Source organism: Leptodactylus fuscus, chromosome 8, assembly GCF_031893055.1.
Source record: "Leptodactylus fuscus isolate aLepFus1 chromosome 8, aLepFus1.hap2, whole genome shotgun sequence".
Classification (NCBI taxonomy): Eukaryota; Metazoa; Chordata; class Amphibia; order Anura; family Leptodactylidae; genus Leptodactylus; species Leptodactylus fuscus.
The window spans coordinates 33,957,023-33,984,280 of record NC_134272.1 but is presented as its reverse complement, the minus strand read 5'-3'; the positions used below and the strand labels follow the sequence as shown (position 1 = coordinate 33,984,280).

At 43.6% G+C, this 27,258-nt stretch overlaps 1 protein-coding gene across 4 annotated transcripts in view; it reads right to left on the bottom strand.

Annotated features, from left to right (window-relative positions):
* ADAM23 (ADAM metallopeptidase domain 23) overlaps positions 1–27,258 on the bottom strand; it is a 179,879-nt gene that overhangs the window by 101,673 nt on the left and 50,948 nt on the right. For all 4 annotated transcript variants that reach the window (XM_075284286.1, XM_075284288.1, XM_075284287.1 and 1 more), the window contains exon 4: positions 11,264–11,327. In XM_075284286.1, coding sequence (XP_075140387.1) covers positions 11,264–11,327 — 64 coding nt within the window. The remainder of the gene's footprint in view (positions 1–11,263; positions 11,328–27,258) is intronic.

The window sequence follows — 27,258 nt, the reverse complement described above, 5'->3', positions numbered from 1 at the left end:
AGTCAGGAATACGTGTGGAGGTCTGAAGAATGAAAGAACATAACCCAAGAGTCCCAGATTGCTTTTCTGTTCTAGAGATTTACATTAGTATTTATTAAGTCCCAACCAGAAATTTAACCTACAAAGAGACAAAAAAAAAAAAAAATTACTGTGAAGACTGCAAAATACAGACCGCCTACTTTTGACATCAACGTTAAATAACCAATTGCAGAAGGGACGTGTCATAAGCCATCTGGGTGCACTTATAATTGTGGAAGGCATGATGGATCAACACAAGTATGCATCTATTCTTGCGGACCATGTTCACCCCTACATGCAAAATGTTTTTCCTCAGGATGATGGCATCTACCAGCAGGACAATGCAACGTGTCATAAAGCTCGCAGTGTACATGCGTGGTTTGAGGAGCACCAGGATGAGTTTACCGTACTCCCTTGGCCAGCAAATTCCCTGGACTTGAACCCAATTGAGAATCTGTGGGACCACCTCGATCATGGATGCTCAACTGCGTAAACTAGCGCAGCTGGCCATGGCACCGTGGAATCCGTGGCAAGATAGGGCAGCTTGATTCTTTTTTCCACTAAAAGATTGTGGGGAAAAAAGAAGCGAGCAGTTCTCACTGAAGTCAATGGGAGCAGCGGATTTTGAAGTGGATTCCGCGTCAAAATCCGCTGCCAACTTGCCCCGTGTGAATTAGCCCTAACAGTGAAGAAAATAATTCAGGATTTCTATATGAAGAATACCTAACAGTAGAGATGAGCGAACACTAAAATGTTCGAGGTTCGAAATTCGATTCGAACAGCCGCTCACTGTTCGAGTGTTCGAATGGGTTTCGAACCCCATTATAGTCTATGGGGAACATATACTCATTAAGGGGGAAACCCAAATCCGTGTCTGGAGGGTCACCAAGTCCACTATGACACCCCAGGAAATGATACCAACACCCTGGAATGACACTGGGACAGCAGGGGAAGCATGTCTGGGGGCATAAAAGTCACTTTATTTCATGGAAATCCCTGTCAGCTTGCGATTTTCGCAAGCTAACTTTTCCCCATAGAAATGCATTGGCCAGTGCTGATTGGCCAGAGTACGGAACTCGACCAATCAGCGCTGGCTCTGCTGGAGGAGGCGGAGTCTAAGATCGCTCCACACCAGTCTCCATTCAGGTCCGACCTTAGACTCCGCCTCCTCCGGCAGAGCCAGCGCTGATTGGCCGAAGGCTGGCCAATGCATTCCTATGCGAATGCAGAGACTTAGCAGTGCTGAGCCAGTTCTGCTCAACTACACATCTGATGCACACTCGGCACTGCTACATCAGATGTAGCAATCTGATGTAGCAGAGCCGAGGGTGCACTAGAACCCCTATGCAAACTCAGTTCACGCTAATAGAATGCATTGGCCAGCGCTGATTGGCCAATGCATTCTATTAGCCCGATGAAGTAGAGCTGAATGTGTGTGCTAAGCACACACATTCAGCTCTACTTCATCGGGCTAATAGAATGCATTGGCCAGCGCTGATTGGCCGAATTCCGTACTTTGGCCAATCAGCGCTGGCTCTGCTGGAGGAGGCGGAGTCTAAGATCGCTCCACACCAGTCTCCATTCTGGTCCGACCTTAAACTCCACCTCCTCCAGCAGAGCCAGCGCTGATTGGCCGAATTCCGTACTCTGGCCAATCAGTGCTGGCCAATGCATCCTATTGGCGTGATGAAGCAGTGCTGAATGTGTGTGTTTAGCTCAACTACACCGGTGGAGTAGTTGAGCTAAACACACAGATTCAGCTCTGCTTCAATCAGCGCTGGCCAATGCATTCTATTAGCTTGATGAAGCAGAGTGTGCACAAGGGTTCAAGCGCACCCTCGGCTCTGATGTAGCAGAGCCGAGGCTGCACAAGGGTTCAAGCGCACCCTCGGCTCTGATGTAGCAGAGCCGAGGGTGCACTTGAACCCTTGTGCACCCTCGGCTCTGCTACATCAGAGCCGAGGGTGCGCTTGAACCCTTGTGCAGCCTCGGCTCTGCTACATCAGAGCCGAGGGTGCGCTTGAACCCTTGTGCAGCCTCGGCTCTGCTACATCAGAGCCGAGGGTGCGCTTGAACCCTTGTGCACACTCTGCTTCATCAAGCTAATAGAATGCATTGGCCAGCGCTGATTGAAGCAGAGCTGAATCTGTGTGCTTAGCTCAACTACTCCACCAGTGTAGTTGAGCTAAACACACACATTCAGCACTGCTTCATCACGCCAATACAATGCATTAGCCAGTGCTGATTGGCCAGAGTATGGAATTCGGCCAATCAGCGCTGGCTCGGCTGGAGGAGGCGGAGTCTAAGGTCGGACCAGAATGGAGACTGGTGTAGAGCAATCCTCCGCCTCCTCCAGCAGAGCCAGCGCTGATTGGCCGAATTCCGTACTCTGGCCAATCAGCGCTGGCCAGTGCATTCTATTGGCGTGATGAAGCAGTGCTGAATGTGTGTGTTTAGCTCAACTACGCCGGTGGAGTAGTTGAACTAAGCACACAGATTCAGCTCTGCTTCAATCAGCACTGGCCAATGCATTCTATTGGCGTGATGAAGCAGTGCTGAATGTGTGTGTTTAGCTCAACTACTCCACCGGTGTAGTTGAGCTAAACACACACATTCAGCACTGCTTCATCACGCCAATAGAATGCATTGGCCAGAATACGGAATTCGGCCAATCAGCGCTGGCTCTGTTGGAGGAGGCGGAGTCTAAGGTCGGACCAGAATGGAGACTGGTGTGGAGCGATCTTAGACTCCGCCTCCTCCAGCAGAGCCAGCGCTGATTGGCCAAAGTACGGAATTCGGCCAATCAGCGCTGGCCAATGCATCCCTATGGGAAAAAGTTTATCTCACAAAAATCACAATTACACACCCGATAGAGCCCCAAAAAGTTATTTTTAATAACATTCCCCCCTAAATAAAGGTTATCCCTAGCTATCCCTGCCTGTACAGCTATCCCTGTCTCATAGTCACAAAGTTCACATTCTCATATGACCCGGATTTGAAATCCACTATTCGTCTAAAATGGAGGTCACCTGATTTCGGCAGCCAATGACTTTTTCCAATTTTTTTCAATGCCCCCGGTGTCGTAGTTCCTGTCCCACCTCCCCTGCGCTGTTATTGGTGCAAAAAAGGCGCCAGGGAAGGTGGGAGGGGAATCGAATTTTGGCGCACTTTACCACGCGGTGTTCGATTCGATTCGAACATGGCGAACACCCTGATATCCGATCGAACATGTGTTCGATAGAACACTGTTCGCTCATCTCTACCTAACAGTATTAGAAAAGCAATAGGATGTCCACTATATTGCTATATAATTTTCTTCAGCATGGCGGCATGGTAACCAAGAACACATCTTACCTCCTTATACAAATCAAGTGTAAATGTCATTATTTCTGTCCTTGAGCTTTAATTAAATGCAATACAGAACTGCCCTCTATTGCAATCTATATTGGCAGATGGCATCTAGTGAAGGTTGTCACAAGCAGGGTGACGCTCATTCATTACTACTTGTTTTAAAGGTCAATTAAACTGGAACAAATTATGTATTTAGACAATGAGAAAAATCTCCATTTATTTTTTCTAATTACACTATGGATAATTCAACAAAAGACTAAAATGGGATTCTGATTTGACAGAGTCGGCAATTTTGCACATTTTCCCACCTACAAAGAATGGAGAGGTCTGTAATTTTTATTGTTGGTACACTTCATTTCAAAATCCGGAAGATCCCATTTTATGATATTTAAATAATAATTTGCATTTTATTGCATGAAATAAGTATTTGATCACCAACCAACCAACAAGAATTCTGGCTCTCATAGACCTGTTAGGGCCCCTTCACACGGCGTAAGCGCTTGGCTCATTCTAAGCTGTACACGCGAGTGCTTCTAAACGCTTGCCATTCACTTCAATGGGAGCGCGCGTAAAGCCGGCTTTACGCGCGCTCCCATTGAAGTGAATGGAAGTGTTTAGAAGGGCTCGCGTGTACGGCTCGGAATGAGCCGAGCGCTTACGCCATGTGAAAGGGCCCTTAGTTTCTCCTAACCTGCGCTCATTACTTATATAAAAGACACCTGTCCACATACTCAATCACACTCCAACCTCTCCACAAAGAGCTGTCTAAGGACAGGGACAAAATTGTAGACCTGCACCAGACTGGGATGGGCTACAGGACAATAGGCTAGCAGCTTGGTGAGAAGGCAACAACTACTGGCGCATTTATTAGAAAATGGAAGAAACACAAGATGACTGTCAATCTTCCTCGATCAGGTGCTTCATGCAAGATCTCACCTCAAAGGATAAGGAGGATTCTGAGAAAGGTCAGGAATCCCCCAGAACTACAGGGATGAAGCTATTAAATGACCTGAAGAGAGCTGGGATCTCCAAGATTACCATTAGTAACACACTACAGTGTCATGAATTAAAATCCTGCAGGGTATGTAATGTACACCTGCTCACACCAGCATATGTCTGCTGGAAGTTCAACAATGACCATCTGGATCATCCAGAGGCGACATGGGAGGAGGTCATGTGGTCACTCACCATGGAGGGAGAAGAAGGATGAGTACAACCCTAAGAGCACCGTCCCAACTGGAAACACCATACTTTGGGAGTGCTTTTCTGCAAAGGGGACAGGTTGACTGCATGATATTGAAGGGAGGATGGATGGTCATGTTTCACGAGATTTGGCCAATAACCTCATTCCCTCAGTAAGAGCATTGAAGATGGGTCATGGTTGGGTCTTCAAGCATAACAATGATCCAAAACACACAGCCAGGACTACTACGGAGTGGCTCTGTAAAATGCATTTCAAAGTTGTTGAGTGGCCTAGCCAGTCTCCAGGCCTGAACCCAATCGAAAATCTTTGGAGGGAGCTGCAGAACATCTAAATGGAGGAGTGGGCCAAAATCCCTGCTGGAGTGTGCGCAAACTAAAGGATCTGACCTCTGGAATTGCAAGCAAAGGTCTCTGTACGAAATATTAAGTTCTGTTTTTCTATTTTACCAAATAATTATGTCAAGCAATAAAATGCAAATTTTTTTTTTGTTTAGATTCCATCTCTCATAGTTGAAGTGTAGCTACGAAAAAAAAATTACAGGCCTCTCAATTTTTTGTAGCTGGTAAAACCTGCATAATCGCCAGTGTATCAAATACTTGTCTTCCTCACTGTACATAAAACAGAAATAAAAAATAATAAATAAAAAAACAAGTTACAAAACTTGAAGAATAAAATCAATGACAATACAACAATTACCAGTCCTTTCATCTGTACTAGAGATGAGCGAACACTAAAATGTTCGAGGTTCGAAATTCGATTCGAACAGCCGCTCACTGTTCGAGTGTTCGAATGGGTTTCGAACCCCATTATAGTCTATGGGGAACATAAACTCGTTAAGGGGGAAACCCAAATTCGTGTCTGGAGGGTCACCAAGTCCACTATGACACCCCAGGAAATGATACCAACACCCTGGAATGACACTGGGACAGCAGGGGAAGCATGTCTGGGGGCATAAAAGTCACTTTATTTCATGGAAATCCCTGTCAGTTTGCGATTTTCGCAAGCTAACTTTTCCCCATAGAAATGCATTGGCCAGTGCTGATTGGCCAGAGTACGGAACTCGACCAATCAGCGCTGGCTCTGCTGGAGGAGGCGGAGTCTAAGATAGCTCCACACCAGTCTCCATTCAGGTCCGACCTTAGACTCCGCCTCCTCCGGCAGAGCCAGCGCTGATTGGCCGAAGGCTGGCCAATGCATTCCTATGCGAATGCAGACTTAGCAGTGCTGAGTCAGTTTTGCTCAACTACACATCTGATGCACACTCGGCACTGCTACATCAGATGTAGCAATCTGATGTAGCAGAGCCGAGGGTGCACTAGAACCCCTGTGCAAACTCAGTTCACGCTAATAGAATGCATTGGCCAGCGCTGATTGGCCAATGCATTCTATTAGCCCGATGAAGTAGAGCTGAATGTGTGTGCTAAGCACACACATTCAGCACTGCTTCATCAAGCCAATACAATGCATTAGCCAGTGCTGATTGGCCAGAGTACGGAATTCGGCCAATCAGCGCTGGCCAATGCATTCTATTAGCCCGATGAAGTAGAGCTGAATGTGTGTGCTAAGCACACACATTCAGCACTGCTTCATCAAGCCAATACAATGCATTAGCCAGTGCTGATTGGCCAGAGTACGGAATTCGGCCAATCAGCGCTGGCTCTGCTGGAGGAGGCGGAGTCTAAGGTCGCTCCACACCAGTCTCCATTCAGGTCCGACCTTAGACTCCGCCTCCTCCGGCAGAGCCAGCGCTGATTGGCCGAAGGCTGGCCAATGCATTCCTATGCGAATGCAGACTTAGCAGTGCTGAGTCAGTTTTGCTCAACTACACATCTGATGCACACTCGGCACTGCTACATCAGATGTAGCAATCTGATGTAGCAGAGCCGAGGGTGCACTAGAACCCCTGTGCAAACTCAGTTCACGCTAATAGAATGCATTGGCCAGCGCTGATTGGCCAATGCATTCTATTAGCCCGATGAAGTAGAGCTGAATGTGTGTGCTAAGCACACACATTCAGCACTGCTTCATCAAGCCAATACAATGCATTAGCCAGTGCTGATTGGCCAGAGTACGGAATTCGGCCAATCAGCGCTGGCCAATGCATTCTATTAGCCCGATGAAGTAGAGCTGAATGTGTGTGCTAAGCACACACATTCAGCTCTACTTCATCGGGCTAATAGAATGCATTGGCCAGCGCTGATTGGCCAGAGTACGGAACTCGACCAATCAGCGCTGGCTCTGCTGGAGGAGGCGGAGTCTAAGGTCGGACCTGAATGGAGACTGGTGTGGAGCGATCTTAGACTCCGCCTCCTCCAGCAGAGCCAGCGCTGATTGGCCGAATTCCGTACTCTGGCCAATCAGCACTGGCTAATGCATTGTATTGGCGTGATGAAGCAGTGCTGAATGTGTGTGCTTAGCACACACATTCAGCTCTACTTCATCGGGCTAATAGAATGCATTGGCCAGCGCTGATTGGCCGAATTCCGTACTCTGGCCAATCAGTGCTGGCCAATGCATTCTATTAGCTTGATGAAGCAGAGTGTGCACAAGGGTTCAAGCGCACCCTCGGCTCTGATGTAGCAGAGCCGAGGCTGCACAAGGGTTCAAGCGCACCCTCGGCTCTGATGTAGGAGAGCCGAGGGTGCACTTGAACCCTTGTGCACCCTCAGCTCTGCTACATCAGAGCCGAGGGTGCGCTTGAACCCTTGTGCACACTCTGCTTCATCAAGCTAATAGAATGCATTGGCCAGCGCTGATTGGCCAATGTATTCTATTAGCCTGATGAAGTAGAGCTGAATGTGTGTGCTAAGCACACACATTCAGCTCTACTTCATCGGGCTAATAGAATGCATTGGCCAGCGCTGATTGGCCAGAGTACGGAACTCGACCAATCAGCGCTGGCTCTGCTGGAGGAGGCGGAGTCTAAGATCGCTCCACACCAGTCTCCATTCAGGTCCGACCTTAGACTCCGCCTCCTCCGGCAGAGCCAGCGCTGATTGGCCGAATTCCGTACTCTGGCCAATCAGCACTGGCTAATGCATTGTATTGGCTTGATGAAGCAGTGCTGAATGTGTGTGCTTAGCACACACATTCAGCTCTACTTCATCGGGCTAATAGAATGCATTGGCCAATCAGCGCTGGCCAATGCATTCTATTAGCGTGAACTGAGTTTGCACAGGGGTTCTAGTGCACCCTCGGCTCTGCTACATCAGATTGCTACATCTGATGTAGCAGTGCCGAGTGTGCATCAGATGTGTAGTTGAGCAAAACTGACTCAGCACTGCTAAGTCTCTGCATTCGCATAGGAATGCATTGGCCAGCCTTCGGCCAATCAGCGCTGGCTCTGCCGGAGGAGGCGGAGTCTAAGGTCGGACCTGAATGGAGACTGGTGTGGAGCGATCTTAGACTCCGCCTCCTCCAGCAGAGCCAGCGCTGATTGGTCGAGTTCCGTACTCTGGCCAATCAGCGCTGGCCAATGCATTCTATTAGCCCGATGAAGTAGAGCTGAATGTGTGTGCTTAGCACACACATTCAGCTCTACTTCATCAGGCTAATAGAATACATTGGCCAATCAGCGCTGGCCAATGCATTCTATTAGCTTGATGAAGCAGAGTGTGCACAAGGGTTCAAGCGCACCCTCGGCTCTGATGTAGCAGAGCTGAGGGTGCACAAGGGTTCAAGTGCACCCTCGGCTCTCCTACATCAGAGCCGAGGGTGCGCTTGAACCCTTGTGCAGCCTCGGCTCTGCTACATCAGAGCCGAGGGTGCGCTTGAACCCTTGTGCACACTCTGCTTCATCAAGCTAATAGAATGCATTGGCCAGCACTGATTGGCCAGAGTACGGAATTCGGCCAATCAGCGCTGGCCAATGCATCCCTATGGGAAAAAGTTTATCTCACAAAAATCACAATTAAACACCCGATAGAGCCCCAAAAAGTTATTTTTAATAACATTCCCCCCTAAATAAAGGTTATCCCTAGCTATCCCTGCCTGTACAGCTATCCCTGTCTCATAGTCACAAAGTTCACATTCTCATATGACCCGGATTTGAAATCCACTATTCGTCTAAAATGGAGGTCACCTGATTTCGGCAGCCAATGACTTTTTCCAATTTTTTTCAATGCCCCCAGTGTCGTAGTTCCTGTCCCACCTCCCCTGCGCTGTTATTGGTGCAAAAAAGGCGCCAGGGAAGGTGGGAGGGGAATCGAATTTTGGCGCACTTTACCACGTGGTGTTCGATTCGATTCGAACATGGCGAACACCCTGATATCCGATCGAACATGTGTTCGATAGAACACTGTTCGCTCATCTCTAATCTGTACTACTGTTACTCTTCTAGATAGAGGGTCAGCATGGCAAAATGACATTTTTCCACAGCCTGACTCCAACTCCTGCTCTGACTATAACTCCTTCACAAGTGACTAACAACCATGGTCAGACAAAAGCAGTGAAGATCTTCTAATTCATTAAATATCTAGTAATTGAATTCCTACAAAAGTAATTATGTGCCAAATTAAGTATCTACCGTATATACTTAAGTATAAGCCGACCCGAATATAAGCTGAAGCCCCTAATTTTACCACAAAAAACTGGGAAAATTTATTGACTCGAGTGTAAGCCTAGGGGGGAAATGCAGCAGCTACTGGAAAGTTTCAAAAATTAAAATGGTTAGAGTTTTGGGGTACAGTAGGTGCTGGGCAAGGGGAGGGGGTGTTTTGGTTGTCTGTCTGCCCCTTCCCTGAGCTTGGAATTTAGTCTGGCTGAATATAGGGTATCTGCAGTGCTCCTATTAACCCCTTCCCGACGGAACAGGAGCACTGCAGATCCCCTATATTCAGTAGACCGGGCACTTTCAGACACAGGGATACCTAATGTGTATGTGTTTCACAGTCATTGTCTACTTTTGTATGTATTCTAGGGAAAGGAGGGATTTAGAACTTTTATTTTCTTTAAATCTTTTTTTCTTTTTGCACTATTTTATGGGAGATTGCAGAATTTTTAATTACTTATATTTGCAAAAATGTTTAACTTTTAATTATTTAAAAATTAAAAAATAATTATGTAGATGGGAATACCACTTTAAGGCTGAGTTCACATGGAGTAAGTTGGAGCGTGAGCTGGCACGTATACGGCGTGTCAATGGGAGTTACAAGCGTATAATTTGCGGCGTATACGCTCGTAACTCCCATTGAAATCAATGGGATCTTTTTGAGTGCGCAAACTCTGACACGCCGTATACGTGCCAGATCACGCGCCAGTTTCCTCCATGTGAACTCAGCCTAACTCACACCAGAAAACCAGCATGAGTTATAGCAGAAATGTATTTCTAAATTTCAATTCTGGTGTACAGGGTTTTCTACAATTAATCATAATTGGAAAACTGTCCTGAAATTGTCACTTTATTTTTTGTTAATCCCTCCTCCTTTTCAGTGTAACTATTTTAGATCTTGTATTTTGCAGGATGAGTAGTAGTTACAGTAGGAAGGACTTTAGGCTACATTTATATTGTTACTGCGTTTCTGAAATTGCAGCTTTTCCATTGCAGATTTTTTTCTGCAAGGTGTGGATGAGATTAACCAGAATTTCATCCATTTTTCAGGTAATGTAAAAACGCTGTGTGTTTGCAATATGCGGCCCTGGCCTTAGTCCTGTCCCCAGAGTACCACCCCAAAGAGTTAGGGCCGTCCCAAAAAAGAGTGGTACTACACCACTTTTGTTTGGAGCTTAAAGGCCACAATCCATTTTGACTTTGCCTAAAATTCAATATTTGTTCTGAAAATTTGTGAGTGTCCTAGCACAGGGCCATAATATACAAACAGATTGAAAATACAGGGAAGACTAGACTCTGTATAAGTGGTACATACAAGCTTTGATATTACATCATATTCTATATACAGCTTGCCAGTAAGCATTTTGCATTGTTCCTTCCTGCTAAAATGTAATAAATTAAAATGACATTCACCTCCATCTATAATTTAATTGCTTACACTGTAAAAAATCTACAAAGGGCACTTGACTCTATCCAGCTGTTAAAGCTAAATTTATAAGTGTATTAAGCCTTGTGTTGCAGTGTGCAGGTTACAGATAGTGGCTCGGTTCAGGGCTGCAGGAAGCTTTTTACACACAGCAATGAATCTAAATGTTACCTAGAATGACTTTTGTTAATGGGTTTGCGGCTGACATAAGTAGTACAATCCCCTGAGATTTACCTATGAAATCAGGATCAAATGTCCTTATATCTTCACATAGTACAATGATCTTCTTAAAGACAATCCTTCAGCAGTTGATGTATGAAAAGGAAGATTACATATAACTTCATGTCTTCAAAACCCTGATAAAATGTAACCTTCATTTTATGGTAAAAACACAGCAGGACAGAACAGCAATTGAGGATTTTAATGAGTTTTTCCACAAAGACAACTTATTCCCTATCCACAGGACAGGGCATACGTGTCTGAGTGGTGTTCAGCCGCTGGGACCCCCGATACAAATAAATGGGGCTCCTTGTACCTCCATTTGGATTGGCTATTTCGAGCAGTTGCTTACAGTTGAACTGAATGGCAAATGCTGCCCTAAGCGCATGGAGTACAAGTACCCCCATGCATTCATCTAGCCCACGATGTAACAATAATAAAAAAAAACTTGTAGCTGTTTGTTCTATGTAAATGTGATATAATGTTGTTACATTACCTTATTTAATTTTTCTTTTCCGTCATTGAACTCAATTTCTACATAATCCGAGGACAATAGGCCACTGCAAAAAAAACCAAAAACGAGTGATATAGTAAATTTATGATAGCTGTGCTGACTCCACACAATGCACAACCTTTACAAAGTGTGTACTATTTTAGTGTTCATAATGAATATTAAACAAATTCAAAATATGGATGAAATTGCAATATCTTAAAATTTTACGTAAACTTTACATACAACTGGCACTATGACCTATCCTTAGGATAAACCATCAGTATGTGATCAGGGGGGGTCTAATACCCGGATTCCGCACCAATCAGCAGTAGCAGTTTCCTTTGGCTATTGAATGTAATACAGAGGAGCGTGAAGGAAGAAAAAGGCGCTGTCTGCTGCCATGCTTCAATACTGCAGATCTGCAACTATTGATGTTGCAGCAGTAAAGCAAGTCCCTTTTTGTGGCACTGCCCCATGTATCGCTGCCAATACCCAAAAGCAGCTGGAACTGCTGATCAATAAATGGTCTGAGTGTTGGACCACCGGCATTAGCATACATATGATCTATTTGGAGGATAAGTCACTGCCCATAGTCCAGGAAAGCCCTTTTATTCAAATATGAGCTAAGGTAAGGGTGACCATATCTGCACATAAACCCTCACCAGCAGGCAAAGGAGGATATACATCTTCTTATTGTTCTGCTCTGCACCTAAGCCACTCACCAATATCTCCTTGTAACGTGACCAACTGAAGAAAAACATAGGGTTTTTTTAAGAGATGAAGGTTCTGAATTGGAGACCTCTATCTATTAACTCAAAACACCCTTGTAAATAGATTTCATAACCAGAGAACCCCTTTGACGCTAGGTTCACACCTGCGTTCATGTCTCCGTTCTATGGTTTCCGTCTTCTGCATGGCAGAAGACGGAAACCATAGACCGGGTCCGGTCGTGCGCGGCGGTGAGCGTTTTAGGCTCTCCGCCGTGAAACTGGATTTTTTAATCCGGACACAGAGTACTGCATGTCCGACTCTGTGTCCGGATTATAAAACCCGGTTTCGCGTCGGAGAGCGCAAAACGCTCACCGCCGCTCACGGCCGGACAGCTTTCTCACCCATTCAAATGAATGGGTGAGAAAGTCTCCTGCAGGCTTCCGTCTCCTGCATCTGTTTTATGCAGGAAACGGAAACCTGCAATAAGGACAGATGAACGCAGATGTGAACGAGCCCTAAGTTGTATAAAACTACACTGCTCAAAAAAATAAAGGGAACACTCAAATAACACATCCTAGATTTGAATGAATGAAATATTCTCATTGAATACTTTGTTGTGTACAAAGTTGAATGTGATGACAACAAAATCACACAAAAATCATCAATGGAAATCAAACTTATTAACCAATGGAGGCCTGGATTTGGAGTCACCCCCAAAATTAAAGTGGAAAGACACACTACAGGATGATCCAACTTTGATGTAATGTCCTTAAACATGTCAAAATGAAGCTCAGTAGTGTGTGTGGCCTCCACGTGATGTATGACCTCCCTACAATGTCTGGGCATGCTCCAGATGAGGTTGCGAATGGTCTCCTGAGGGATCTACATCCAGACCTGGACTAAAGCATCTGCCAACTTCTGGACAGTCTGTGTTGCAATGTGACACGCTGGAGACGCTACCAGGAGATAGGCCAGTACACCAGGAGACGTGGAGGGGGCCGTAGGACAGAGGGGCTTGTGAGAGAGAGCCGGGGGGCAGCACGAGAGACGGGGGGGGGGGGGGGGGCTGCAAGGTTGGGACCACCACGGGGGTGCTGCGGTGGAAGGGGGCAGCCCATGCAAAACAGAGGGGGGGTAGGGGCGCCAGGGTAGGAAGGAGCGTCAGCCCCGGGAATCGAAGGGGTCAGGTGTGCGGGCAGGGGGACAGACGCAGCCGGTAGGTAGAGAGACTGCGGTGCCCAGCGAGGGGCAATGAGGGCCGTGGGCACACAGGGGTTGGCACGTGTGCCCCGCGAATCAGAAGCGACAGCGATTGCGTTCATACAAGCAGCTCAGCGCCACCGCCAACCCGCAGATGAAGTCGCGGGCAGATACTAGTATAGTATATTGAAGGACGCAGGTAAATGGAAAATGTGGGGAACTTCTCAGAGATTACATTTGTTTTCATATAAATTTACCACTCTGTTTTCTTGTAGATCAAACACCTTACCCTGCCTCTTAAATACACCCTCAGCAAAAAGATGCACTCTACAAAGCAGCCAAGGGCTGAGGACAGAACTAAAATAGAAACCATTCACGTATTCAGATCCCATTGCTTAGTGTAGTAACACCGGACTATACAATTACTTAAAATACATGGATTTAGTTTCATGGTTTTAATGACAGATGATATTAGGATCAGATAAATATATGTTTAAGGCTAAGGCCCCATGTTGCGGAAATGCAGTTTTCTTTGTTCCAGATTTAGTTACGTTTTTTGAGCCAAAGCCAAGAATGGCTACAAAAGGAATGGGAAATATATAGGAAGCTCTTATACTTCTACCTTCTGCTCAATCCACTCCTGGCTTTGGCTCAAAAAAAAAGTAACAAAATCTGTAAAAACAAAAGCTGCATTTCCACAATGCGGAGCATTCGCCTAAGGCTAAGGCCCCATGGGACGTCCCACAGCAATAAAGCGTTGCAGGAAAAACTGTGGCGGCAATGCGTCGTGGTTCTTCTCGCTGCGCTTTAAACAGAGTTTGCTGAGTTTTTCTCTGCAAACTTTCTGTTTCAATTATACCAGGGGTCTCAAACTCGCGGCCCACGGGCCAACTGCAACCCTCTGGACAATGGTTTGTGGCCCCCGGCAGACATCCCGACATCCGCCGTAATAGTACGGCACATGCCGGGTGTGTAACTATGGCGACCGCCCGGGAGCCGGGCGGCCGCCATAGCCGCCGGGTGTCTACTGCTTTAAGCAGTAGACAACCGGTGCTAATGTCTCCGATCGGTCCCGGGACCAATCGGAGGCATAAACCCCTCCGGCGCTACGGTCAAAGGCGCCATTTTCCTGGCGGCACATGGGCCGACGTCGCGTTGCCATGACAGCCGGGAGCCTTTACAAGGCTCTCAGGTTTGTCTGCAATCTCTTTCTTTTGCAGGCTGTTCTATGCAGCCTGCAAAAGAAATGATGATTTTTTGCAATGCATTAGCATTGTAATGCATTGCATTAGTGATCAGAACCCCTGTGGTTCAACACCCCTAAGGGGTCTAATAAATGCAAAAAAAAAATAAAAAAAATTTAAAGTAAAAAAAAAATAAAAAAGTATTAAAAATTCAAATCACCCCCCTTTCCCTAGAACACATATAAAAGTAGTTAAATACTGTGAAACACATACATGTTAGATATCCCCGCGTCCAAAATCGCCTGCTCTACAAATCTATAAAAATATTTTTCTTGTACGGTAAATGCCTTAGCGGGAAAAATAGTCAAAAGTGCCAAACCGCCGTTTTTTTACTGTTTTGATTCTGATAAAAATTTGAATAAAAAGTGATCAAAGCAATAGCATTTCCCAAAAATGGTAGAACAAAAAAGTACACCCGGCCCCGCAAAAAAAGACGCCCTATGCATCCCTGTACACGGACGTATAAAAAAGTTACGGCTGTCAGAATATGGCGACTTTTAGAAAAAAAGAATTGGGAAAACCTGATGCAGCCCAGCCTCACCCAGACTCTACCTCCAGTGGCCCCGGGGTAAATTGAGTTTGAGACCCCTGAATTATACCTATGGGGAAACTGCTAGCATTTCCGTATGTAAAAATTGACATGCTGCGATTTCCAGAACTGTGCTGATTTTGGAAATCACGGTGTGTCCACAAGGAAGTTTTTACTGCAAAGCGGGCATGGAATTACAGTAAAACACCACGATTTTTGGCGTTTCCATCCCGTGGGGCCCCAACCTAGAAGAACTTTACAAGAATATAAATGGACTAATTTACGTTAGTTTTATAATATACCAATACATTCGTAGTAATACTCATGCCTAAGAACTCTCTGGAACGCATGTAGCTAAGTGACATCAAGTCCAAAGGTAAAGTAAAGCAACTCAGTGACTGCACTGACTTATGATAAGTCTAAGCTATAGTCACTGTACGGTGCAGCCACATGATTGTCAAAGCACCGCAGGATGTCAAGTCACTTAGGACTGCACAATACTTGTCTGATACACTTTCTCTCCAACAAAAATACCCAATAGAAGTAATAAAAAATTTCACTAATCCCTATGAATGTAATGTGTATGGCAAATACATCTCCTTAATAAGACATAGTACCCCTTCTGGCCCATGTCTAATACCTCCACTCATCCAGCCAATACCCTGCTGTGTACTGACGGACACAACCTCGGACCAGCTGTCTGCAGATGGGTTCCACTTTCTTTTGGAGCTGATATTACGGTTTGGTTTTTTCCCAGATTATGCTACTAGCTTTCAAGAAAACCAGGCATTGATCTGTAAGGAGCTATCTTCTAAAGGCAATTTGGCCTCTTTTGATACACCTTCTCTTTAATGAGACCTAGTACCCTGCACATGTTGCAGATTACGGGTGGATTCTACATAGTAATGCTTTGTTCACTTACACTGGTTGTGCCTATACGCTTTTCTGCACTATTTGCAACTATTTAAATTTGCCTGAAATTTTTTTTTTTTTACTTTCTGCAGCAGAGAAAGCCAGCGACGCAACGGATGCAACTAGTGCCGAGGCAGCTCCTATAGGGAAGCATGAGATCAGTTCTTTTATCAGATTCTCTACATTCTTTCTACAACATTGAAGATGATGAAATACGGATTGCTTAAAGGGGTTTTCCCATGAATATAAAAATATTAAAATGTATAGACAACTAATAGTTAAACATTTTTGCAAACCTAAATAACTAAAAATGTTGCAGGGTTTTATAGATTTTCACTAGCCATCTTAGTGTTAACAGTCTTTTGGAATGATCAGTTTCCATTGCATACAGCCATGAATGCAGGAACTTTCTACTATATGGCACTTGTCAGACGTCCAGCCATGATTTCCTTGTTTCTTACACAGAAACTGGCCGGAACAGTACACACACGAGAAGATAACCTGGCAACAATAAGGAAAGCATGACTGGTTTCTGATAAGAAAGTTGTATCAAATGACAAGACTGTCACAGCCAACATGGTTAGAAAAAAAATTTAAAACACTGAAAGGTTTTTAACTTTTAATTGTCTATAAATTTTAATATAGTTATGTTCATGGTAAAAATCCCATCCACACAAAAATAGGCAGTTTTTCCCGCAGCGCTTTTCACAGAAAGTCCACAGAGTTTTCCTATGACATGCTGCAATTTACAAAAACGCAACGATTTTAGAAATTGCAGCATGTCCTCTGAGGATATTTTTCTGACTAATCCCATCCACTTTGTAGGTACTGTAAAATGCTGTGGTTTTTACCATGGTGTTTCTGGCTCAACAGAATAGCGGCAATTAAATCATGTGGGGATCCGGCCTTAAGCAATAAGGATTTCTTCCTTCTCCCCTGCTATAGAAACTGATACAAGAACAGATCCCATGCTTTCCTATGGGAGCTGTCTTGGCACTAGTTGCATGTGTTGTGACACTGGATGTCTCCCTGCTGTTCACCAAAAAAGCCAAGTTATGGTTATGATCAAGAGAAAAACCCCTGAAGATGAGCTTCCACATAACAAAATGAAGTTAAAAAATATTGTGGAAAAAAAACTGTGAAAATGAGATTTTGCTGCGTCTTTCTCTGCATTTTTAATTCCTCTATTAAATCTACAGGGAAAACATTGACATTTCACAGCTAAAATGAACATGTTGTGTTTTTCAGTAACACATGTATTTTTGAAAACACAGTTTTTACACAGATTTTTTTCCACAAAGTATGCATGAAATAATTTTTTTTTCTGTGCCATTTCTACGGCAGCCTTAAAGAAGACCTTTCATGATATTAGTGGTGTTATATACCGCTAGAAAGCTGAGTGAAAGTGCACTGTCAGCATTGCCAGTATGTGCCCCAGTTACAGAGATATTAGTGCCATTGGTTTCAGTACCGATATCCCTACACTGTCAGAACGGCTAGCATTAGAGCTCTGCGTCATCACTGGGTGGTAAGGAATGTCCTCCTGAAGGTAATCTCCTCTAGCCAGGGGGGCATTCCTCACCACCCCGGGAGGACACTGAACTATAAAGCTAGCCGTTCTGACAGTGTATGGATATCATTGCCGAAACTAAAGACACTGATATCTCTGCAACTGAATTTAGCACACTGTCAACTTTCTAGAGGTATATAACAATTTTAACAATTATGCTAACGTCATGAAAGGTTCTCTTTATTAATAATAATCCTTTAATAGTCCCACAGTGGGGCAATTTCAGGATGTTACAGCAGCATAGTAATACAGATACATGATAATACACAGTAATATATTACGGAAGTAGACACACATATGCTGAGAAGAGAAGATATACTAGGAGTCCATAGCAGGGAAGGTAGGAAGGAAGGAAGGATAAATACTTCAGGATCATTTAGTTTTCTGTGTGGAGTGATCTTCGCTTGGTTTGATGTAGATTATACAGCCTGACTGCGGTTGGGAGGAAGGACTTGTGATAGCACTTGGGATGAAGCAGTCGGTCACTTACAGTGCTGCCAAGTGCCGTCAAGGTCTCATACATGGGGTGGGATTTGTTCTCCCGCATGGAGGTCACCACAAACAGTATCCTTCTGTAGCCCACCACCTGTACTGGGTCCAGGGGGCTCCCCAGGACAGAGCTGGCCCTTCTGATCAGCCTTTCAAGTCTATTTCTGTCCCTGGTTGATATACTGCTCCCCCAGCAGGCCACACCGAAAACGATGGCTGAAGCAACCACAGAGTTAAAAAAGGAGAAGTGTCCCCTGGACTCCGAAGACCCTCAGCCTCCTGAGCAGGTAGAGTCTGCTGTGGCCCTTTCTGTGCAGCGCACCCAGGTGATCAGCCTAGTCTGGTTAATTATTGAGGAGCGCACCCAGGTACTTATAGGTCTTGCATCCATACTGTATATAATGCATAATGCATCCAGCACAATGTATGTGACTGGGATTTAGGCTGACACCAGTGAGTCAATAGCTGTTGTGCTCACCTTGTGATGTTTGCATCAGGCATTTACTATATTTATTGTGCTTCTACTTTACCGATGGATGCCGCTTTTCCTACTTTAGGCCTTATTCACACGTCTGTTTTTCACTTACACTTGCTGTCAGTGTTTTCTATTAACAGTATGGATGTATTGATTTTCTGGACTTGATGCATCAGTGGTTATAAGTTGTTTTTTTTTACATACATAAAAAACAGATTAATCACTTTTAGAAAAAAAAATTATACTTTATTTTGAGTTTGATCGGTAAAAACTAGACAGAAAATGGGTGACATTTGTACGCTGCTTTTTTTTTCACTGATCATAGACTTTAATGGGCATCTGTATTCAGCAAAGAAAACGCCAAAATAGAGCATGGCTGCGTTTCTATTTTCAAGGACTCATGGTTTGTTAATGAAAGTGGGCATGTCAATAATTACTGTGAAATCAATGTGTCTGTAACGAGAAGAGACAGTTACGTAAAAAAGGACAAGTGACTAAGGTGTTACTGATGATATGTAAGTGACCATTTGGAGTTTACATTTTTTTTCTATTAAAAGGCGTTTTCTAGCCCCAATTGGATTTTTCATATTCCACAGGATAGGTCATCAGTATCTGATCTGTTGGGTACATACCAGCAGCCCCCAGAGAATTTCAGAACAGCAGCAGCTTTGTGTAGGGTACTGGTGGTGGACGCCCACAGACCAGATACTGATGACCTATCCTGTGGAATATTAAAAAATCCTTTTGGGGCTAGAAAACCCCTTTAACTTGTGATGAAAAGAATGTATTATACAATGTCTCATCAGTAAACAGAAGAAATCTTCTTCCTTCAGCGCTTTCACTATGCTGATATGGGATCTTTTTTGTTATTATATTGAACATATAATCAGTGTTATAAGAAAATATTAACCTCTTCATTACACAACTTCACACTTTGCGATATTTCACATGCTCAACAAATATCCAAACATATATATATATATATATATATTAGAAAACATCTGGACATATTATTTTCTTTTTCTCTTCAGTGTGGTAGCTTTACCCTATGGACTTCAACAGGCTAGATTAATTGCTTTGCAACACAGCAAAACACTAATGTTGTTACCCTGGCAGTGTGGAGATCTGCACCTGCTTATACCATCTGCGTGACCTGATGGTAAAGAGCTCATACACCCAGCATGGCTGACCTTCATCTTTCTCCGGGACAAATTTATTTGGCTTTTACAAGTAAAGTGTGTCAGAAATAGTAAGTTAGCTTTCATCATCATTTTGAGTGGTTAATAACTCCGACGCCATCAATGCCATTCTTCATTTATGTAAAAGAAAATTCTATTTTTGCACAACCTATTAACAATATTCTACATTTTAATATAGTAAAATGTTGACTGTCAGGGATGTCATGACACTTTAAAGCTGAGGCCCCACGTTGCAGAAATGTAGCATTTTTTGTTGCAGATTGCTGCGTTTTTTTGAGTCGAAAATCAGGAGTGGCTACAAAAGGAATGGATAGTGTAAAGGAAGCTCTTACAATACTATGCAAGCGGCCATTTTCTCATGGCCTGTGGGCATGCGCAGTCTGCTCTGCCCAAGGCCTAGAAGTTACAAGCCACTGCCGGAAGAAGAGGAGGAAGAGGACGCTGCTGACAAACATGGAGGTGGCACTGGAGAGAGTTTTCTCGCAGCATTGAGGACGCCCCCAGTGCTGTTTGAGCGCTGGGGAATTCCCTCAGTGCTTCGAGAGAACTTATTTGCATACCGACAAGAATCGGGATTCCTACAGAACGGCGGCGTGGAGAAGACAACGAAAGGTAGGAGAAGAATAGCCCTTCTACGGCTATTCCGACGTGTTACTCACAATAAAAGGGTTTGTATGATAGGATCCCTTTAAATCCACTCCTGACTTTGGCTCAAAAAACTGCAGCAAAAAATGCTCTGCTTCCACAACATAGGCTTACTTAGACTAAAGGTTTTCTCATCTCAGGATTTCAACTGTCCTTCTTCCTCCTCTCCCTTCCACTTCCTGGTTTCAACTCATTCTTGCTTCTTGTAAACAGTACAGTTATCTCAGGATTAACATGTACAGATAATAGAGACACTGATAAAGAAGCTAATCTAGCCCTTATCATGGCTCAAAAACTGAAAGCAGAATTTTAATTTATTTTAATTTATCCCGGACAACCCCTTTAAATTACAAGTTTAAATATGATCCTCAAGATGGGAATACCCTTTTAATTCAACGTTGCATTTGTTTTGTGACCATTTTCTGGATATGTAGCGTAAGTGTTCAGAAAATAGTAAGTAGAGGGTGAGATAACCCCTACAGCAGACTAGTTACCTGCTTTCCAGAAAACCAGAGAGGCGACAGTTAAGTTGATTGTTCTTTAAACCCAAGTCTCCCCTGGGTAAGGAAACCCATGGGTTAATCAAGGGTAGGGCTAAATTTTTACAGTATCAATATTGGGCATACCATTAGAGTATCCTCCTCAAAAGCACATCTAAGAGCCAGTTCACATGGAGTTAACGCGCTCGCATTCTGGCACGTATACACGTGTCAGAATGTGAGCGCTCAAAACAGATCCCATTCATTTCAATGGGTCGTTATGGGCGTATAACGCACGTAATTTTGCGGCCGCAAAATTGCGCGCGCTAAATTACGCATGTTATGCGCCTGTAACAACCCATTGAAATGAATGGGATCCTTTTTGAGCGCTCACATTCTGACACGTGTATGCGTGCCAGAATGCGAGCGCGTTAACTCCGTGTGAACTGGCCCTAAGAGGGGATCAGTAAATGGCCTTGTGCAGTATCCCTACCGAGACAGGTCAGCATCCCACATTAGAATGGTATTAGTTGATGTTGCATTTGTTTTGTGTTTTCTTGATAGGCTCTCTAACTGTTAACTGCGGAGTTGCCATTGCAATATGTGTGAGTGCAGCAACAATAATAGTTGTAACATGGCAGATGTTCTTGGACATGCCCCATGGTATGAGCCTGCGCTAGTTGTGGCGTGACATATGGACTGCACTAGGGCAAAGACCACTGTATAAACAGCAGCCTTCATGCCTTTCAAGGGTTGTTGATATGTGGAGTCCTTTCAGTTTGTCTCAGAGGCCTAATCTGTGAGTGTGGCATGGATTGTTGCTTGTCTCTAGTGGAGATCATGTAAATGGATCTTGAGTATTTGGAGCTACCGATTACGTCTTTCTATTACTGTCTTCGATCTGGAATCAAGCAAGGTAAAAGTTAAGTTCCCGTATTATAAAAAGTTTATTTTCTCCCACGACTGCAGTACACAACACAACCAGTACCACATGGGGGTGTGACATAATCACAACGATTTTTATAATGACTGTAGTCTGATCTGTAGCTGTTATCTGTTTTTTTGCATCCTATTTTCTATAGTTGTCATTTGCAATAATTTGGGCATCCCTTTGATGTATGTCCTTGAGGGTTATTTCTACCTTCTATTTTATCCTCCTAAAGCAATAAAGGAGTCGAATACATCTTCCGGATCAATAAGGTGTGGCAGGAAGACACTAACAGATACAAAACCACCTCTATTAAACTGTCAGAGAAGGAGACTGAAGCCTTCACAGGTTTACATTTTAGATGTGTTTATAAATCATTTACAAGACATTGTTCTCAGAATCTTCTATTATTCAGCCCCAAGAACCATAAAGGATGCTGAGCGCAAAGAAATCTGATCAGCCATACATTTCTGCATTAACATTGGCTTTGGCACTTAGCAAACTGTTATTAGTATCTGGGGTTCTGCACAATACATACAGTACATAATGATCTGGCATGGTCCCAAACAGAAAAAGGCCAGGAGAAGATTCTAGCAGCTTTGCAGAAATCTGCTCTGTATACGGCTATGTAGGTTATTTTCTTAAGGCTTTAACGTTTTTAATTGAGTAAATGTATTACACCCTCCACCAAAATATATTTGTACCAGCACTTACACTGAAATACAGTGTTATAAACTTCAGCACTTACAGATGATGTCCAACTCTTTATTACTCAGCCAATAACCTCCATCCTATCTCTCCTCCACGAGCTCTCTACAGCTACTATAGTAACTACAAAGTCAATCTTATCCAAAAGCACTGCCCTTGACATTTCCCTCCCAGAATCCTTGGCCCGTGACCTCCGGGCCTCCTTTTCCTTCTCTTCATCTCCAAAAGTGATTAAAGGGGTATTCCCATAACTCTTGTTCTGAAGCCTGCAGGGCTCTGTGCTCCCTTCACTTCCTGGATTTCTTGGCACATTGGTGGGTGGGGTTTCACTTGCTTTATGTTTGCAGTCTGTAATGAGGGATTAGTTGTAAATGCATTACCACAGTATAAAGCTGATGTGGAAACTGATGTAGCAGAGCTGGATTTGATTCAGCTTGCATTACATACAGAGGTAACGGACTCCTTATCTCAGCCCTTATCAGCCAAATTCAATTAAACCGGCTGATAAGTGGAAAAGCTGAAGATAGACAGCACAGTAATCCTGGAGCTCTCACCTCCCCCCTTCTCTATCTGAGGAGCTCCTTTGCTTGTCAGCCCCTCCCTCCTCCACTGAGAGCAGACAGCTAAGTCACTTGGGAAATGAGCAGATAAGCCTAGTGGCCATAGAAATGCAGTGTCAACAATGAAGTGAATAAATTAAGATAGCGGCCAAACAAAGTAGTTTTGATAAAGCAATGTATTTAGGAAAAGTCTTAAATCCACATAAACTAGCAGTATAGATAGGATGCTTTTCATGGAACAACCCCTTTAGGTATTTGGGTGTGTACCTGCCTGGTGACTTCACCGTTCACAGAACTTCCTGCCTCTCTTACGCACTATCTAAGCTGATCTAAACCAGTGGGACACTGGCTCACCGCTACTCCGCTTCCATTAGACACTCTTGACGTCCTCACTACTTCCCTTTCTGACCTGCTCCCTCATCCTGCAGTCACTGCTACCTCCCAGTGGCAATATACTCAACTGACCCACTTCTACACCTCTATTAAGCAGTCACACAACCTTCATAGGGCCTTATTACCATTTGAATATCTCTGCCTCTCCTCAGTGGCTCTGTCACATGCTATCTCCCTGGTCTACAGCATGTTCTTAGAGGAGCCTGCCAACCAACTACCTGCTTACATGGAGGGTTGGGAGTGGGAGTTGGAAGTTTCGTTTCCGCCAGATGTATGGTCATTGGGCTTTTAGGCGTGCCACAAGCTCTCCATTTCTTGTAGGGTACAAGAAACTAATTTTAAGATTCTCACGCTGGTACAGAGTGCCTTCTGTCCTGCATAGAATCTATCTCTCCACTTCGGATCAATGTTGGAGATGTAATGCTGATCGAAGTACGATGGTACAAGTCAGGTGGGAATGTTCTCTCTTGCGCCCGTTTTAGACGGAGGTGAGACATATAATTCGAATGGTGACTGGTATTGCCCTGGATGATGACCCAGCCCCTCTCCTTCTTTCCATTTTTTCCCAGGAAGTTTAAGAGTCTGTGGAAGTCATCATCCCCACCCTCCCTGGCCTCCTGGCTGCAGGAACTTCTCCACATTCATAGAATGTAGAGCATGTTTGCTGAGCTGTAAAGCGAGGATAGCGCACACTGCCAAACGTGGCTCCTCTGGGACGCTTTCTACCTCTTCACTCACTTTCAGTCCGCCCTTGTTCCCCCATCCTCATGATACCCTTAGATGCCTTTTCCTTCTTCCCTCTCGCACATTTTCCATACTCCTTCTGCTCCTTTCCTCCACTGATCCTTTCTACTACCCCCATTACCCCCTGTCCCCCTGACTCTAGGGAGGGCGATCATGCCCTCTTATCCTTTATCCTCTATTCCTAGTTGGATTAAACACCCTTTTGTTCGTTTTTTGTTTTTACTGTTTGTTTAATTAGTACTCTTAATATAATGTTGGCTCTGCTGCGTCAGGGTGTTTGCTTGTCCTCTCCCATTCCCCCCTTCCTATCCCTCCCGGTGACTCAGCTCCCTCACGATCCCTGATTTTCCCTCCCCCCCCCCCCCACACACACATTAAGTGAGTTGTGTTTTTTGTTTTTTTGCTGGTTTTATCCATGTGTCAAAAACTTTGAAAACTTCAATAAAGATTTTAATGAAAAGAAATACAATTTTATGAAAGTTACCGGTACATTCTTAGAGTAGATATCTATGGCTTATCAATATACAATATACACTAGAATACAATATGTCAAACATGTCTAACTGGAGGGTGTCCAACCAAAGTACAGAAAGATCTAGCCCATCTCCACAGCATGGCAGCATGTCTCTATCAGGGGACATGGTGTATAACCAGTTTCTTTTATTTTGATACACTCAATTTATAACAAAACATTAGATACATATTAGATACACTAATACTGGGATAAAAGTAATTTTTTACTATAGTGGGTTTTTTTTTTATTTATAATGAAACTGCATTAAAGAAGTATTCCACTTGTTTTTAACCACTAGGGAGACAAGGAATACTATATACTCAGCTTTCCATTTGCCCAAGAATCCAGTGGAGAGTCTTCATTCAGGTTCCTGGTCTTAGAGAGGCAGGGAACACTAGATACTCACCTTTCCCTTTGTCCACGGATCCAGTGGAGAGTCTCCATTCGGCTCCTGGTCTTAGGGAGGCAGGGAACACTAGATACTCGCCTTTCCATTTGTGCAGGGATCCAATGGAAAGTTTCCTTTCAAGTTCTTGGTTATAGGGAAAAAGATAAAATGGGAGAGACACCGAGCGCCAATATAGTGTAGTAATTATAAACACTCTTGGTGATGATATGTAGTTAGTCTCTTACCTATTGGTGTTGTGAAATAGTCACAACTCCATATGAGCATATAAAAGGTGTTATAGCAGCAGCTCTTTCCCTTACACTGTGAAACAGCGTGATGCAATGATAGGTGATTCCTCAGGCAAGCCCGACAGGAGTGGAGGAGTAGGGAGTAAGCGCGCACACCAACGTATGATCTTGAACAGTTTATTAAACACGACGCGTTTCGGGCATCTGCCCTTTCTCAAGTGTGATACAAACTATAAAAAGAACAGTCCAATATGGTAGCAACATATTAAAATCAATCAATATATACAAATTTCCATCGTTAGCCAATGTGATCATCCAAAATCATATAAATACTGACACATGTACTAAAGGTTTCAATATTACCAACAAAAAGGTGTTTGGCTCATCACAATAATATTTACTCTTAAACCAAATGATCCTGAGTAGAGCAGAATACAGAATACAGCGCTGTATCAAAAGGTGCTTACTAATCAAAATAGTATTTACTATTAAAGCAAAAAGGGTCGGGGTACAATAAAAAACAGTGCTGTAGTAAAGCTTCTTCTAGTTCTTACCTGTGTAGTGGTGAATACCAATATGCTGCTTCGCTTCTGCGTGTCCCCCTGGCATCTACAATGCACAGGTGCACACTATACGCTTACTTGTAAACTTAATGCTAGGAACATTATATGAGCGTATGTCTGATAGCAAAACTGCTTTCTGAGAATTAAAGTTATCTTACTAGTTTTGAATTAATTAGAAGACTAGGTTATCAATAAATAAATAAGTTAAAGGTATAATACCAAATGGTAACCATTGAGGATTAAATTTACATAAATACATAAAATTTGCATGCATTAATAAAATTTGCATAAAATGTATAATTAAATATCAATTAAAAACATAATCCAATAGAAATGCCCATAATTTTGATATAAAAAAAAGATAAATAATAAACTTGCAGAAACTCCAAAATCTTCCAGTTAATATTTTGTTATATCCTCTAAGGTTTCGTTAAGTCCCATAGGGGTTAAGGTGTTAATTTTGTATATCCAGTATATCTCCTTTTTGCTCAGACTCTCGAAACGATTCGGTTGGTTCTCAGGTATATGATCGATCGGAGTTACTGAGAAATCTTTAAAATTACACATGTGGTGTTGTGCCCCATGACGTGACACACTATGTTTTGCAAAGCCATTATTCACATTAGAGCGATGCTTGTTAATGCGTTCGCGTAACGTCATTATAGTGCGACCGATATACTGTAGCCCACAAGTACATTCTAACAGATAGATGACATAACTAGAAGAGCAATTCATATGATGTTTAATTTGAAATCGCTCACCCGTAACACTGCTAGTGAAAGAAGTGGTACGATTTTTAATTGATTTGCAACACTTGCACTTTTGGTGGCCGCATTTATAGCTCCCTACAATAGGTTTGATTAAACTTTGTCCAGTATTTTCTTTGATTGGCCGTAGCCTGCTAGGGGCTAATATATTTTTAAGAGTTTGGGCCCTTCTAAAGGTAAGCTTAGGTTTGGGTGGCACAATTTTACTTAACACTGGGTCGTTCTGGACGACCGGCCAATGTTTTGTAAGGATGTTTCTGATTGTCTTATGAGATGAACTAAACGCTGTTATGAAGTTGAACTGGTAAGAGTCATTATTTTCCTTTTGATTAGGTTTAAGACATTCACTCTGAGTCAGTTGGCCTGCTCTAATGCATGCAGATTTAACTAGACCTTTGGGGTAGTGTTTCATATGAAATCTCTCGGCCAGCAACTTACTTTGTCTATTATATTCTTGGTTTTCAGTACAGTTCTTCCTAATTTGTCTGAATTGACCATATGGAACGTTAATTTTCCATTGGGTATGGTGGAGACTTCTGTAGTCCAAAAAACTGTTGCAATCCACGTTTTTAAAATGGGTACTTGTGATGACCCGATCACCCTTGGATGTCAATGCTAGATCCAAAAAATCAATCTGACCTTTAGCAGAACTCCCAGTCAGCTCTATTCCCATTAAATTGTTATTCAAATATTCTTTGAAAGTATTGAATGTTAAATCATCACCATCCCAGA